The sequence below is a fragment of the Microchirus variegatus genome, assembly GCF_963457635.1.
Source record: "Microchirus variegatus genome assembly, chromosome: 3".
Classification (NCBI taxonomy): domain Eukaryota; kingdom Metazoa; phylum Chordata; class Actinopteri; order Pleuronectiformes; family Soleidae; genus Microchirus; species Microchirus variegatus.
The window spans coordinates 18,326,558-18,343,253 of record NC_139804.1 but is presented as its reverse complement, the minus strand read 5'-3'; the positions used below and the strand labels follow the sequence as shown (position 1 = coordinate 18,343,253).

Below are 16,696 nucleotides of genomic sequence, written 5' to 3'. Positions count from 1 at the left end.
AGAAACCAGAACATATTAAGTCCATGTAAAATGTATATATAGACATATACATATATGTATATTATGTATGTGTATATTATGTTGTTATTGTACTGTTATAACAAAGCTGTATTATGCATATATATATATATATATATACATATATATATATATGTATATATATATGTATACATATACATATATATATATATATGTATATATATATGTATGTATACATATACGTTAGGAAAGTGAGTGTGTGTTTGACTCACTGAAAGTTAATTCTTCTGCATCTTCTTCGCTGTTCACGAGGATTAGCAGACCAAATATACCATGGCACTTGTCAAACAGAACACCGTCCGTATATACGAGCATCTTGTAGAAACACAGCCAAATATATCTGGCTACTGTGTGACACCGAACCTGGCCACCTAGGCGGCCAAATATATCCTGTACCTACACACACACAGACACACAATGCTGCCGTGCAAACCCATTGACCTGAGGATGTTATTTAGGAATCTTTTCAGCATTGTCTTCTCTATTTCAAAGTAGGAGGAAGAAGAAGAAACAATGAATACTCCTCCGTACTGCATGCTTTGTGTTGAATCATTCTCGGAGTATCCAGAGGCAGATTTTAGTGCTTTTGGTTGAACACTTAACAGGGAAAGATAGAGACAGCTCAGTAGGACTGTTTCTCTGCCCCTCCAAATCTGCACTAATCCAGTGTCTAGTTTCTACAGCATCACTTTTTAATTAATCATCAGTATCTTGCTCTCGCTCTCTTTGATATTATGTGTCATATTTTGTGAATTTACAAACAACCTGTTGGAATTACGGTAGGTACATCCTGCAGTTATATGTTCTCTCCACTAGAGGGGGTCAGTTAACTGCTCAGTACCACAGTGGCACACAGAATTCCTCACTCACCAGCTTTCTCTCCTTTTAAGCTCCTCATAAGCAATGACAAAGAACAAACATATATCTTGTCTCTATTCCTGCACTTACTTAAAGAAAAAGAACACAATATACTTAAAAACACAATAATAGTCGAATTAAACATTTTATTGGCAGAAATTGAAAACATTACCCATAGATAGGTTTGTATAAGTGTATATATACAATGAAAATTACTTGGGTTCCGTAGTTTTAGAATAAACTGTATATGTACTTTAGGTAAGGACCTTGCTCCACGGAGGGTGCTATCTTTGGAATCCGTGTTTTTAAGCAGAACCTTACTGTGCAAAACGTCCTCTCTGGTGAGTCAAGGTCACCATGTATTACTTGCATGCTTGGTAAAGGGAGTGGTGAGTGGAGGAGTCTTATCATTAGATGTCATTGAATCTTACATACTGGGCCTTTAATTAAATCGGTTTTTTTGACGATAGGAAGATCATTTCTTCAATAAATCACAATTACCTAAGCAAAGAACTATGGACTGGCGATATGTCTTGGGTTCCTTTTCGCCCTATATAAGCTGAGATTGGCATGTGGAGGATAAAGCGGTAGAAGATGCATGGATACCGGAAAGTAAAGAAATAGAGCTTTGCACCCATATACTTGTCATTACGGTAGCCCTCAGGACTTTAGCAGAATGACCGTCCAATCACAGACAAGATTCACCAGCGCGTCCACACGATTGTCACGTCAGTTTATCAGTATCATATTCTTAAAGGGACACTGTGTAGTATTTATGGGTTTATATGACCCAAAATCCACTTTTGTATACATATTATGTGCTCCTGCATTGTCTAGTCGCTGTATAATATTCTTTGTTTCATTTTCATAGTGTTTCAAAAAGTCATGTAAAATAACATGGTCGAGGGCCGCTACTGCATTGCCACGACGCCATGTTTCTACGGGAGCCTGTAAGGACAAACGCGAGAGAACAAATCAAGCGTCGCTTTACTTGTAGCGGAAGTCCCGCCTCCACTCTCTCCGCTTCGTCTGCTACGGCCGCAGTAGCTCGCCCTCTCCCTCACCTCACGAACCTCATCTGCTGACACGGAGAAAGACGACGAGGACGACATTTGACCGGCTGAGGATACCGTAGCGCTCAGGGAAGGGAGGGGGTGAGCAGAGGAGCAGTTCTTTGTTGTAAATGTCAGCCTCTCCTCTAGATGGCACTATAAACTACTTACTTCACCTTTAAATGGTTGAATAACTGCCGGATTTCGAAGGTAAAAGGGGCAGAAGCACTAACTATGCCATATTAGCAGATTTCAGATTTTCAGTGAAACATACATAGTATAAACTAAGCAGTTATTACAATTAACATTGCTATATTTCATTTTCTTTGATCATCGAAAGTGATTTATTGTGACACATTCTCAGTCCCTGTTTTGGTTCGTGTAAGCACTTTAGGTTATCGCATAATTAATGGTCATCATTTAAAAACACATTCTATCCATTTCATAGAAACACAGGGGTTTAACAATGTGTTTAACATTTGACCCTAAAGTCTTGACATTGTCTGTCTGGATTAAATTTATCAGCCTATTCTGAGTATAGAGGAGGTGCAGTATAAAGTTATTGGTCGTGTATTAAGTGAGAGCCACTGCTTTTCTTAGACCCAGCGAGCCAAACACCTCCCACTTGAGGAAGTCCTTGCACATGTCGATCTCTGGCTCCGCCCATGTTCACACAGATTCCTCACAGTCTCTCACAAGACTTGGGTAGAGTTTGAGCTGAGGTAGAAGGAGGGTTGGCTGCTCAGTCCATCCGTTCCAAAGCAGTGCAGCCACTTTAAAGAACAGCAGGAGTTGAATGGAAGCAAACATCTGAAGACTTGGACATCTTCTAGTCCTGCTTCAGAGCTGCACTGTGTATATGTGTGTGTGTGATGGACCAGTATCACTTGGTGGCTGGCAGCAGGGCTGTACCTGTGAAGCGAGGTCAGAGCCGGGAGCAGGCCGTGGTTTATATGCTCGCTCTGGCTCAAGAGAAGCCGCTCTTTCTCAACAGCATGGCAGAACTCATGAAGGTAACTGAAGCCGCTGCTAATATTAACAAAGCTCTGACTGCATCTTAAATAGACTTTGGGTTTTTATTTCTGTGGTGTGGATAATGTGCGTACTGTTCAGAGGCCTGGTGAATACATGTGATGCTGTGTGGTTTCAATGCCTCCAGTTGGTTCAGTCATTAAGTGCTGAGCTGAAAGGCAGCTTTCAGGCCCACAGGCTGCTTTAGTGAGATTTTGTGAGTTGGACTTTGGAAAAACAGAACCGTGCAAAAGACCATAGGTCATAGCAGTGCTATGATGACCATTTGGTATAATTATTTATTTCTCAATGTCTTTATTGGAACAAAGCCAAAAAATATGGGAAACATGTATGCATTTTTAAAATAATATTCTTCAGAGGGGAAAAAAAACTGGTTCTACATGTTAAAGTGTAAAGTATTTAGCGTGACCTACCTTTACACTTGAACAACAACATGACCCTGGCTCTCTTAATCCTGCTACTTGAAACCAGTGTTTATCCTAAATGGTAAATGGTCTGTATTTACTGTATATAGTGCTTTTCTAGTCTTGATGACCTCTCAAAGCTGCTTTACATTCATTCACACCCATTTATTCTCACACTTTCATACAGCAGATTTATGTGCAGGGCATTTTCTATCACACATTTTTCATACCGGCACAGCCATCAGGAGCAACTTGGGGTTAAGTGTCTTGCCCAAGGGCACATCGGCCGGGAATCAAGCCCACAGCCTTTGAGTTGAAAGACAACTCGCTCTACCACTGAGCAACCGTCTTCCCCAGCTACTAGTCCTAATATTTAATGTTGACAAATATTGCTAGGAAAAGAGTATATTATGTCAGGTTTATGCTTGATCATCCAATCCAGTGTTGTAATGCAACAAAGTACAAATACTTCATACATAAATGTGACTTTTCACATTAAACAAAATAAAAGTTGCGTTGGTGACGCAATGCCTGTTTTTTTGTTGTTGTTGTTGTTGCTAGTTGTTTTTAGCGGCACCAGCTGTTAGCCGCTCATCTGTTAGCCACAGATTTTGGCTCCAAGTGGACCAGCGGCTCGTTGTTTACCATGTCCGACACCAAGGCTCTGGTCTCCGAATTTCTTGTCTTCTGTCTCGGGCTTTCTGATGTACACGATCCAGATGCTAGCTTTCAGCTTTCAGCTGTCAGCTGAGTGGCCAAACAATATTTTACTTCTAATACTTAAGCAAATTTTATATCAGAAAATTACTTTTGATACTTAAGTACAGTAAATGTCATGTACTTTTCCTTTAATATTCTAAAAGGTGACTTTAACTTCTACCAAAGTCATTTTTTGGTAAGATACTTGTACTTTAGCTCAAGTATTGCTTTAAAGTACTTTATACAAGACTGTGATCATCACATACACATGTTGTTTCAGTGATCTACAGTTTAATAATTTATAAGATCAACTTCAGTCACATCCGTCCAGACATAAAAACAACAAAGCTGGTAGTGCCCTGAGACTTTTGCACAGCTCTGTATATCTACTGGGTAATGAAATGACATTAACAAGTGTGGAAGTCTAAATTCTGCAGTACAGACTTTTCATCCCTGACCCCTAAACTTGTAGTGTCAGAGACTTGTCCACTGTACCTGGAGGTGGTTGTAGGGAATTGTTTACATTTGTTTTATAAGGAGGACAAAAAGCACAGTGTTTGCTGTGTAGGAGTGCTCTCATACTCAACTCAGGGGTCACCTGAGGACATGATGAAGATGTTTTTTGAAGATGTTTTAAGAGGTGGGTATGAACTTGCAGTGAACTGTGTGCTTTCCAAAAGTGACACAACCAAGAGTCTGCAAGAAAAATTATAAAACTGTGAAATAAATCTGTCTTTCCGGTGACAGTGACAATGTTGAGGATGTAAGGATTTGTTTAATATGTAAAATATTATAAGCAAATATCACACAATCACATTTAAATCAATGCTCAAAAAGAAACAAAATTATGATTTGATGTGGACTTTTGTAACAATGAGTGTGTTCGAGAGCAACCAATTCTGTGTGCTGTGAAGTAAAATGCCTGGTTTTCTTCATGGATCTTTTGTTTTCCCTTTGAAAAGAGACTGTCAAAATCCAATACAAAGCAGGGAATATATACTCTAGAATATATACTGTAGATATTGCTGAATTAAGCAGGAGTAGATTCTGTTCGCTGAAGCTTTTGTTGGCTAAAAGTGGCAAAAAATTATTTCATATTTTCAGTGAGAGCTATCATCCATGTCTCATGGGCAGGGGGCACACGCAGCACCTGATCTACCACGTTAAGCTGAACTAAAGCAAGTGAACACAGCCTTTAGGATGTCAAAATAAAAGCTTAATTATCAAATTAGTATTACAAAAAACATGTGTTCTCTTTCAAAGAGTAATGAACTGTGTAATGCACTTAATGTTCAAATAACCCGTGCAGACATTTACAGAACATATAGCACAACATTCAGAGCCATTTATTACCTCGCATATCATTGTGATATTCATTTACTGTGTAATTGTGCACAATTGTTTCGTCTGTAATTTCAGGAAAACGATAGAAACCATTCCTACCTCATTTTGCCAGAGGCCAAGCAGACTTAAGTCTCCAAAACATATTTTTATTTTTTATTTTGGCTAACCAAGACCTCCAAAACTTTCAAGTGATGTTGACATAGAAGCTGAAAATGCACCAGCTGCATCACATAAATATGACAACAACAATTGACATTGTGCTATATATCAAAATGTTGTCTTTGGTGATCTTTGATCGACTTAAGTAGAAAATAAATGACATAAATATCCAGCAGTGTTTTCCTTCTAATAAAGATGATTTACGCTCTAATTTTCTCTAAACGTTTTAAATAAAGTGGGCTGTTGAGCTCCTCGTGCGTGCGTGCGTGTGTGTGTGTGGGGGTGTGCGTGCGTGTGCGTGTGTGTGTGTGTGTGTGTAACTGTTAGCTTAGTGCTGTTGCTGACTTTGGCTGCTGTGTTCACCGTAAATCTCCTCTGGCTAAACAGTCTCACATGGATCTTCAGTACAAGCTTCACGATTGTGCCAACAATGTGCTGTCAACTTAGAGCTTTGGCAGGATATTAATAATATTATTGAATCTCACAACTTCTGTAGATCACCAAAGTCTGAAGTGCTAGGCTCTGTAGTTTATTATTTTATTTATTAAAATTTAGTCTGCAATTAGGGTTGAACAAATAAATTGTTTTGAATTTATAATTTAAAAAAAAAAAAAAAAGGCTGCAGTGTGACTGTTCTCTTTTTGACTGTTCTGCAGTATTTGCTGTTTGAAACCATTCACACTTTTAACTTCTCAAACATTACATACATATAACATTAAAACATAATGAAAATAAAAAGCAAAATGTCATTAGTCATATTTGAATTACTTTAAATTACATTAAAGGACATAGAATGTTTGTCATTGAATCCATGATAAACTGGATACATCATACACTATCACCCCACACTTTGAAACACTGCATGAGAGTATAGTAGTTGATATTTTGATCTCGTGCTCCATCTTGTTTTAAATGTGTTACACAGTGAATATTGAATGGTGAGCTTGACTTGAAAGTGTTTTATGGCAAAACAAATTGCAATAGCATCCTCTGCCAGAAAAGTTGCAGTTTGATATTTTCCCCATGTTCATATGCCCTACTTGCAAAACTGTAATCAACACACATTTGATCAAAGGGTAGTCTGCTGTTGCGTGTGTTTTTAGAGTTCCAGATCTTATCTTAAGCAAAGTTGATACCTCGATCCCATAACAATAACAAAGCCATATGCAGGTTTAAAATCCCCAGTAAAAAAAAATAAAAAAAAATCCATACTAGCCTTTTAAGGATAGTATGGAGTCTTAAAGTGTTTGAGATGACAGACTAGAACCCAGTTTTCACTTTGAGAGACATGCCTCGAGGGATTAGACCCCAGTTAAAGAGCGGTGTAAATGGCTGCCATCCCCACCAGCTGTAACAACTCCATAATTTCATCTCGAGATCAGTGCTCATGTTATTCTCGAGGGAGAAAAAAAGAAAACCCACAGTGAACTCTGTGGGGATCAGAGTGTCAATGTGAGTGAGGTTATTTTTATGAAATCTTCCCACATTCACCTGCATGAGAAGCACTCCTGTGACATGTGTAGGTGAAGGCAGCAAAGACACATTACAGCTGTGCACTTTACAAAGTAACTTCTCTGATCAAAGATACACAGCAGGGGAGCAACCTGGGTCCTCGAGGAGCAGGAGCAGGAGGAGGAGGAGGAGGAGGAGGAGAAGGGGGGAAGCGTTAAAAGGCTCTCAGGGGAGAGAGGGAGACACCAGGATGAGTTGCTGACTGCAGGGAGGAAGAAAATAGTGTAGAGAGTAAACTGATAAAATGAGGGAAAGCTGACTGAGAGATGCAGGATGTCATAGAAAACTACTGTACACTGTTTACACTCATGATTTATAGTGTTCAACCAAACAGTGTTGTTGCTTCGATTACTCCATCATGAAATCATGGGATTAACTTAGCATACTTTAGTGTCACATTACACCCTATTTCTCCAAGTTAAGCTAGTTCCCTGGTGTCCTAATGAACATGTCTGTGACATGCTTTGGTCAAAATACCATAAGGATGAAGCACCACAGCAGTTCAATCACCCTGCAAAAACAGCCCTGTTCAGAATGCTCTGTTTAGTAGTATCTCTTTAGGTCCACCTTAAAGGTCCACCTTAAAAGAAGTAAAACACAACTTAAGGGATAGGAAATGACATCACCCACAGAGGCTACTGGGAGCTAATTGGATTTGGAAAAGTGATAATTTGCAGACTCTAGCAGGCACATTGCTGTCATATATAACATGACATTTAGTACCACAAAAGTCACCGGTCAAGTTATTTGAAGTGATGAAGTGAGATGTGCTGACATGTTTTTCGGTGCGTTTATGATTTACAAAAGAATTTAGACTTCAGATTCAGTGAACTAAGGATGACATTTTGAATTCATGCAATGTCACTGTTACACACTGCATTTTTTTGTAGTTTTTTTAAACTGGTTTCTCTTCTGTCCCAAAGTCTATAAAGAAAAGGGTGAGATCGGTGAGTTCAAGTGTGTTGTTCTGTGACTTAGGTGGGAGCAGTAGACCAGCAGCCTCCTTGACCCCGTGAGCTACAAATATGGATTCTTTTCATAGGACTTTGGTGCAGGAGAGTGAGCACTTTAAAAAACTGACAAGTTTCCAGTCAAAGAAGGTGAATAGATTTCGTAGGCTATTACAGCCATAAACTTTGTTAATTTAGGAGCTAAAATCTTTCACAGCACAGGGTTGATTATGTGCCTCATATAACCACACTTCAGGTGCAACTTAGTTTTTGTTTTACTTACAGTATATTGCTGGTTCATTGATCATGTATTATTTTAATGGATCAGTTGTCTCTTATGTATAAATCATTTAGCATTCGTTACACTACGTCGTTGTTGTTGTTAGAAGGTTAGATTTTCACCCCAGGAGCAGTTTAAAAGGTTTCTTTGAAAACCACAATTCAAAGATTTATCACATCAGCAGCTTGAGCCTTAATATGTCCTCACCCCACTGGGCTGTAATGAGAGCCACCCACTAGGTGAGACCTGGTGGGCTGAGGAATGTGTGAACTAGGATAACTCTGTGAAGCAGGCATTCCTTCACAACCCCATGGTTGTTCAGGTCGTGTGGGATTTACACTGTTCCCCGGTCTGATGTTACACTTCCGATTGAGTCTATTAAAAGACTGAATTGTGTTGTGTTTTCTTTCAGGATGTATTTGTGTCTTCATGTGAACACTGAAGATAAAGCATCAGCCTCTAATTATATCATACCTTGTGTTAAAACTCCTCATTGTGCTACTGCAGTAAATCCAGGAACGCACTGATGATGCTATTTCAATGCTGACATGAATGAATCACTGAAGGTTTACGCCTGTGTACATAGATAGACATGACTGTGAACACAGTGTTTGACTGCACAACATTTCAAACATGAGTGAAGCTGCATGTGTGTGTGTGTCACATTGTTGGCTTTTTCAGACTCGTGACTTGGCTTCTTTTTTTTTTCGCAGTATGCCACGATGACACAGCAGAGCTTACAGAGGCAGCTTTACCACACGCACGCACACACACACACACACACATGGAAATGCAGCTTACATAATTCCCAGCAGTGTGTATACCGACATGCATCTGGAGTCAACATTGAGTAAAAGAGTAAAACAGCTGAAGAAAGTGCAGGTTTTTGTTGTGGCTCCTCTGTAGTGCAATTATGTGTGTTTCCATCCAGTGTTATTATGCAAATATTGCATAATTAGTTAGTTAGTTTACTGAGATAATCAGTAGGTGGTGCACTACAGAAGGATGAGAAGTTACAACTTTATTTACATAAATTAAGGGCGCCAAACAAGATCAAAGCAAGTTTTGTTGCTGCATTCCGTCAATTATCGCTGTATTTTTCCAGTGCAGTAAATGAACAAGGTTTGTTCTTTCTAAACATCATCCCTAATTTACTTAATTTTCTACTGCACATATTTTCATTCATCTTTTATCAATAATAACTTTTTTTATGACCATCCTTAAGCATAGAACCAATTATAACACCAATTTACTACATTATTGAACATGTAAACTTACATGCTGCATTACAAAGCAGCAGATTAAATATTTTAGACAGATTAACAGGGTTTTACCAATAATTAAACATTGTAGCTGATATGTTTGACTATTGTTGTCCACAAAAGTCATTAAGTTTAGTTTTAATGACCTTTAATTACAAATGTTTAGGAGGCGTCTGTGGTCAGCAGATGACTTAGTGTTGCCCTGGACTTTTGTGACTGTCACCTCTGATCTTCTCAGGGGACGGGTGGAGATGGGAATTTGTTGTTATGGTGGTGTTAAGGTTTGTGGGTGGTACTAAGCTTTCAAAGCCCAGTATTTGTTCATCTGTCTTTTGGCCAAGCTTGGTCTTGGTTTGGATGGGAGCCTCATCTCAAAGTTCTAGCTGCTGCTTCTCACAGTGTCCATCATGAGAGTGAGTAAAAAAACTTTTCTTTCTTCACCTGCCATGGTGGATTGTCTTTCATCTTTAAGGTTTTTGAATTACAAATTTTACTATGATAATATGAAAAAGGTAAACGGCTGCTCTATTTTGTTAGATATTCCGTTTCGATGAAGCTGGAGTTAATTCAATAAAACCAGGACTTTAAAAATCACACCCAGATTATGTGATTGTGTAAAGGTAAATTACTGTTGCATTATGTTGAGCTGAATGCAAACTGGTATAACTTTGCACATAGAAGAAGCAGGTACGACGAAGAAGAAGGGAAAAAATGACGAATTACAACATTTTGATATTTTGAAGTCAATAAATGCAAGAAAGTCACGGAATCGTTTTGACATGGTACCAACTAGCCACACATTAAACATCTGATTTACTGGTGGCTATAAACTGCAAAACAGCAATACTCCCTGTTTCCACTTGTTTACAGGCCACAAAATAGATATATATGAATCCCACCAATAATTAAACATCATAGGCGACATATTTCACTTGTGTTTTTGTGTTAAGAGTTCAAAAACCTCTGAATCGTTGATCTTTGACACATGTAAACACAGACAATATAACATTAAACTGCGTGTTGACAGTTGTGCACACATTTTGTGCACAACTGTCAACACACAGCTGATTAAATACATAATTTGAACCCAGTTTATTTATGTCAGGCATGTGATGCCACTTGGATTTGATTTATGGCGAGACCAAAACACAGAATGATACCAAATGTGTCTGTGATCCTGCCTCTCTGCCACCACACAGGTTTGCTGGCCTGAAGGCTGTCTGGCATTCACAATGATAACACTGGCTCTCAGTTAGAATTTATGACGACAAAAAAAAACGAGACCGATATCAGAACGCGGAGCAGTTTTATCTATGTATGTTCAGACAGATGTTGAGTGGGAGGAGGAGTTGTCGACCTGCCAGACAAATGTTTGAAGTTTGAGTCTGTTTTTCAATGAAAAGCCAGCAAACTGTTTGACAGCTTTAAAGGGTCGTTAACTCCCACCCTCTCACTTGATGACTGGGCCCTGATTACAGGTTAAAACAAACTCCTAATTATGCAGATGTTCACTCAGTGGGAAAGCCATGGTTTCTGCTGTCTGACGGAGACGACCAGAGAGCGAGAAGGCTCACCGAGTGTTTTTACTACAAGGAACTGAATCACAATCACATAAAGTGACAACATGTGTCTTTGTCCCCCAAGCTGTTTCTGCTGTTAACACGTTAAAAAATATTAAAGAATGTTTTGAGGCTTTTCTTGATACTTTTGGTTCAAATTGGCATTAGACGATCAAAATACATTATCATTATCCTGGCTTATGCCAGACTGCGTCTTATTTGAGATTTAGTATGAGTTTGAAAAGGGTGAAGTCGCCTCCCACTTTCAAGAGGCGTTCAACGGATGATGAAGATGACTCGCAATCATAGGCGTAAACCAATGAGACCAATCATCCAGATGACAACTGTAAACAAACGTGCTTGTTGTATGTATTTTTTTTAGGAGTGATGGTTATCTAGTAATTGTGTCTATTGCCTGGGGGTGCTTCATCGCGCAGGTCGCTTAAATTGGAAGCAACAGCTGAATGGAAAGACAGCTGGTCTTTGGTGGCGGCCATGTTGGATGTATACAAAAGCTGCTAGACGTCGCTTCTCTGTTGCCATCGCTTTAAGCTCGCCTGTAGGGTGTCAGAGGTTTGTGAATGGTTCTGGCTACAGCTTCATCATCCATAATTCAAAACATAACGTACTTAAAGGAACAGTAAACAGGATTGTTTTGGTGTGACCGATTAATAATTCCTCAATAACCTGTCAGCATAATGTAAATCAGGTGATCTGAGAGAGGATTAAAGCTGAAGTAGGCAGAATCACTTCTGTTCCTCCCCTGGACTTATAGCCTCCCAACTAAAATCCCCAAAAGCTGGTATTTCACCAACCTGTGGATGAAACTCAAGAGTCAGCTATGTTTCCAGTGATTCTGCCTACTGCAGCTTTAATTGGACTACATGTTTTTTATTTTCCTGAGAAAACATTGTACTGCCCTGATATAATGTCAGAAAATGCCGAAAAACTCAAACCTCAGTATGATGACATCGTTAAACATCTTGTTTTATCCACAAACCAAAGATAATTTGTTTCGTATCATAGAAGAGCAATATAAAAAAAATAGATTTACATTCAAGAATCTTAAATCATACGCATTTTATTTTATATTTTTTTTAAATGTATGTTCAGCAGTTGATTACGTTACTTATTTTATGTATAGATATATTATTATTTGGACTTGGTGTAAAACAGTGTTTCGACTGAGCTTGAAGCACAGGAGCTAATTATTTCTGAACGTGATGCATCTATAGCCGAGCAGTTCAACAGCAGCTGACATTCAGAGTTCAGAGGTTACTTCATTGGCCTGGTCATGCTGGGGGGCCCCCATAGGTGGGCTGACCCTTCCATAGTGACAGCTGGACAACCAGTCATAGAGTCTGACTCCAAGAAGGCTGAAGGCAATCAGAACTCAGGAGAGAGCTGGGTGTGAAGCTCTGTGTTGTTTCAGGCATGAGAAGAGTCTTGACAGACTTCATGTCTGCTCTTAATGAAACTGTGGCTGGGCAACTAATACATCCTCCTGATTAAAGGGCCTTAAAGTCCCTGTAAAGTGATCAAAATATCTTTTTTGTGATAGTAGTGTTGGTATTTAGATAGCACCTGTGAACAGGACACAGCTTTTATATAATTTATCTTTGGTGATGGATAAATTAACAGATTAAATTTAAGTGTTTCCCTGGGAATATAATATTAATATGTGTCCATGAGGATTTATATTTGCATTTGTTAAAGTCAAAATAGTTTTTAATTAAATGGCGAAAAAAAATTATCACTGTATATAACTAATCTCTTGTATTTTAATGTGTAGCATTTGGTGCTCACTTGCACAAGTTAAAAGTGATAATCATTCGTGCCACATTGATATTTATGATCTTTTACCAGAGATGGTGCACTCACTGCTAACTGAATGTAGAGGAAACACTGAAACGTGAAGGCAATACTAGTCCATTAAAAACCCCATTAACAGCCAGACAGCGTTCCCGCTTCCTCACATATGCAGTTAGTAGACATGAAGTCTGGAGCATGTCTGGAAATTTGGGTCTGGAACATATTTTGGAGTTGCCTTTCACATATTGAGAAGGCAGCAGGAGATTGTCTCGGTCATAATGTGTTCACAACAGGATCAACATTTTTCGGAAATTTGACAGGCAATCTAGGTTCTATGAACATTTGTGTTCTGCAGTTATACAGCAGAGGCTCACTTTGTAAACCATGTGTAAGAGAACACTGATGCTTCAGTTTAAACAGATAACTTGTCCAACTGTAATCTTAAGTCCTGCTTTGGTTGTCTTCACAGGAGAGACAGCGACTGGAGACCATTCTGAACCTCTGTGCTGAATACAACAAAGGAGAAACCACCCCTGTGGACCCTCTGGGCTCAGCGAGGATGGGTTTCCCTGGTGGGCTGGCAGATGGCTCAGGACGAAGACCATCCATGGAGAATGTCTTCGGAGGAACGTCGTCATCTGCTACGCTGCGTCTGACGCAGAGGCCGCGGGAGAGCGATGATGAGAACCTGAAGGAGGAGTGTAGTAGCACAGAGAGCACTCATCAGGAGGTGAGGCCGTCTCCTGTTCCCAGCACAGCATCAGCACTGCACAATGGAGACAGACAGGTCAGGAGGATGCATGTCTTCCACCAAAGATTCTCTCTCGGCACAATTACAAACCAGCATGTTCAAGTGATGTGATCAGCTCTTTCTAGATCACTGGTTCCTTTCCCAAGGAAAGGTTTTAATGTTATGAAAAAAACAAGTGCATGAGAAGATCATATCAGGTTTAACCTGCCACCATATTTTGCTCTTTTAAATTTTGAGGGCGAAAAAACCCCAGCAAAAACATTTGTATAGAGCAGCTCCTTACGCACAGATGCACTGCACACTGCATGTGCTAATCCAACATTTGTAATCACTGCTATTTTTGTTGCTGTTTATGCACAGAATGTCCTCCAGCATGGAATTATGTCATATAAACAGCATACATCTGCAAATCTGTTCATTCTGCAAAACAATAAGGTGCTTTACTAAACAATCTTACTGTGCATATTGCTTATATTTGTTAAGAACATTCAGCAAAACACAAAGTTAGCTTCTTAATGTACCTCCTCATTCTCTCTCTTTTCATTTCCATGTATTGGCTTTTTGTGCTGGTGTTAAGGGCATCACACATCTGTTTTTACTGTGGCTCCTGCATGAACCTCTATTATCACCTCCTTTCAAATTTTCTTCTCTATCCACAGTTTTGTATCTCTCTGCTAATGTCAGCACCATTACATTACATCCAAACTGTAGAGATACACCTAGAGACTGATATAACCCATTCAAAAGCACAAAGTGTAATTTACATATCATGAATACACATGTAACTGTAAATGCATGACACAACTGAATAATGAATAATGGCTGCATGAGGTACTGACATTGCTTACAGCTTACGGAGTAATAACATCCATACCCATTTAAAGGGAAACTGTTATAAGCTGGTTTGTGGTGTTTGGGGGCATGCACAGCAGTGACAGTACTGATTACTAGCTTTAAGGCCTATCCTATTCTATCTTCTGACTTTCTATCTTTCATTCAATAAAATTGTACACGTCTGACTTTCCCTTTCATCCTAACTTTAATTATTTTCGGTAAAGCCTGACCTCTGCCCGCTCTTCCCACAGCATGAGGACTTCAGTTCTAGCAGCGGTGGACGTCTGGAGCTGGGTTACCTGGTGGACGAGCGAGTTCGCGTTCTTGCCCGCGTCGATGAGCTCAAGACCCGACTGACAGAGCTGGAACAACAACTCCAGGAGTCAAAACAAGAGGTGGCGTCAGACAGCGAGACGACACACTTACTTAAGCCTCAAACAGTGCAACAATTCAAATCAATTTTATTTATATAGCACCATATCACAACATACATTATCTAAAGGCACTGTGCATAGTAAGGCTGAAACCTTTACAATATAACAGAGAGAAGAGAAATCCAGTAGTACAAAGCATCAGTTGAGAGAAAAAACTCCCTTTGAACACGAACAAATTTCTGACAGAAACAGACTCAAAAATGTGCAGCATCTGCCTCGACCAGTTGGAGTGAAAGGAAAAATGGGGGACAGAGGAGAGGTGAGGGAGAGACAGAAGAGAGAGACCAGGAGCAGAAATACAGCAGTCGTATCAAGAATGCACATCACAGTCACAGCATTCATGTTCTGATGTGGAGTTGTTATGTTACTCTGTGTGACTGTGTGCAATGTCCTCTTCCAGGCTGAGATGGAGCGCGCTCTGCTACAAGGCGAGAGGCAGGCGGAGCTCGACCAGATAGATGCTGAGACGGACATCATCACGCAGCTGCAGCGCAAGCTGGACGAGCTCGAGAGCGCCATCCAGAGGGAAAAAGACAAGGTAGAGGAGAGTAGTGTCACCTTTGAAATGATTTGAATTCCTCCAGTGGATTTTATAGTGGATCACCACTGTAAAGGGATTCAAATATTTGTTGAGAGCAGTTATATAACGGGAGAAATCATACACATTTCCTACTTGTGTGTCAGTGTTGGGAGTTCAAATATAGGCCTGCGTTTCTGTCTGTTTCCTGGACATGGATAATTGACTTAAGGGACACATAAGGGACAAGGGTTCGGTCTCTTGCATGTTTTCAACATAGCACTTTGTTGTTACTGGTTCACTTTTTTCTCCTCTCTTTGCCTCCACTAACTAACTGACACCCCTTAACCTCTTATCAAGTGGTTCCCTAAAGACTGGGTTGGAGCTCACCGATGAGTTGCGGGATAATGGTTTTGGGTCCCTGAATGCATTTGCAGAATTTTCCATTTTTTTTCATATATCCGGTGTTACAGATATGGCTGTAAAGTAGCTGCTACCTTATGCACAAAATTGCTCTCGTCAAAAGTGGGTCCCCATATATGAAAAAACAACACTCTAATCCTGTCAGCGCTCAAATCACAACACCTCTTATTTGCACTGCTCACATTTTTCAGCACTGTCTGCATGATGGACCCAATGGGTCAGAAATATCTGCCTCCCAGTGGCTCTCTGGACTCTGTAGTCTTTGGTTCTCTAGTGCATGAGATACTTATGTTAAGGTGTTATGGTGCAGTAGCTGTGAGCTGTATCTTACCAGCATGTCCGCTATAGGACTGTTTCTTTTTCACCTTTTTTCTCACATCCAACACATTATACACCACTACATTTTTGGATGAATCAGAGAAAGCACATGTACTAGTTAAGTACATTTTTTTGTTGGATTAAAGTTCAAGTTAAAACTTCTAAAAGTACCAGTTAAAGTGTCAGTTCATGATTGTTTTACTGGGGTACAAGTGATTGTGTCAGGGAACCAGGTACCTGCTCTCCTGCACAACAAACTTGTGTTGGAATGTCAATGCCGAATTAAGAGTAAGAACATTAGCCAGATTTTGTGTAAATCTCTCTTATGAAACTGGATCAGCAATATTTTTCAGCTCATTTGTGGTACAACGCTGGAGTTATTGTCTCTTTTGACTGTTGCAGTTAGGCTGAAAGGAAACAGCAGAGGATGTACCTTTTTTCTTTCTTTAAAGATGAT

The 16,696-nt window shown here is 39.7% G+C and overlaps 1 protein-coding gene across 1 annotated transcript in view; it reads left to right on the top strand.

The window, feature by feature from the left end:
• phldb1b (pleckstrin homology-like domain, family B, member 1b) overlaps positions 1-16,696 on the top strand; it is a gene marked incomplete at its 5' end in the record, with an annotated part of 93,219 nt that overhangs the window by 52,746 nt on the left and 23,777 nt on the right. The window contains 3 exon segments of the mRNA XM_083886212.1: positions 13,432-13,749; positions 14,799-14,942; positions 15,382-15,519. Of these exon segments, the coding sequence (XP_083742338.1) occupies positions 13,432-13,749; positions 14,799-14,942; positions 15,382-15,519 (600 nt within the window).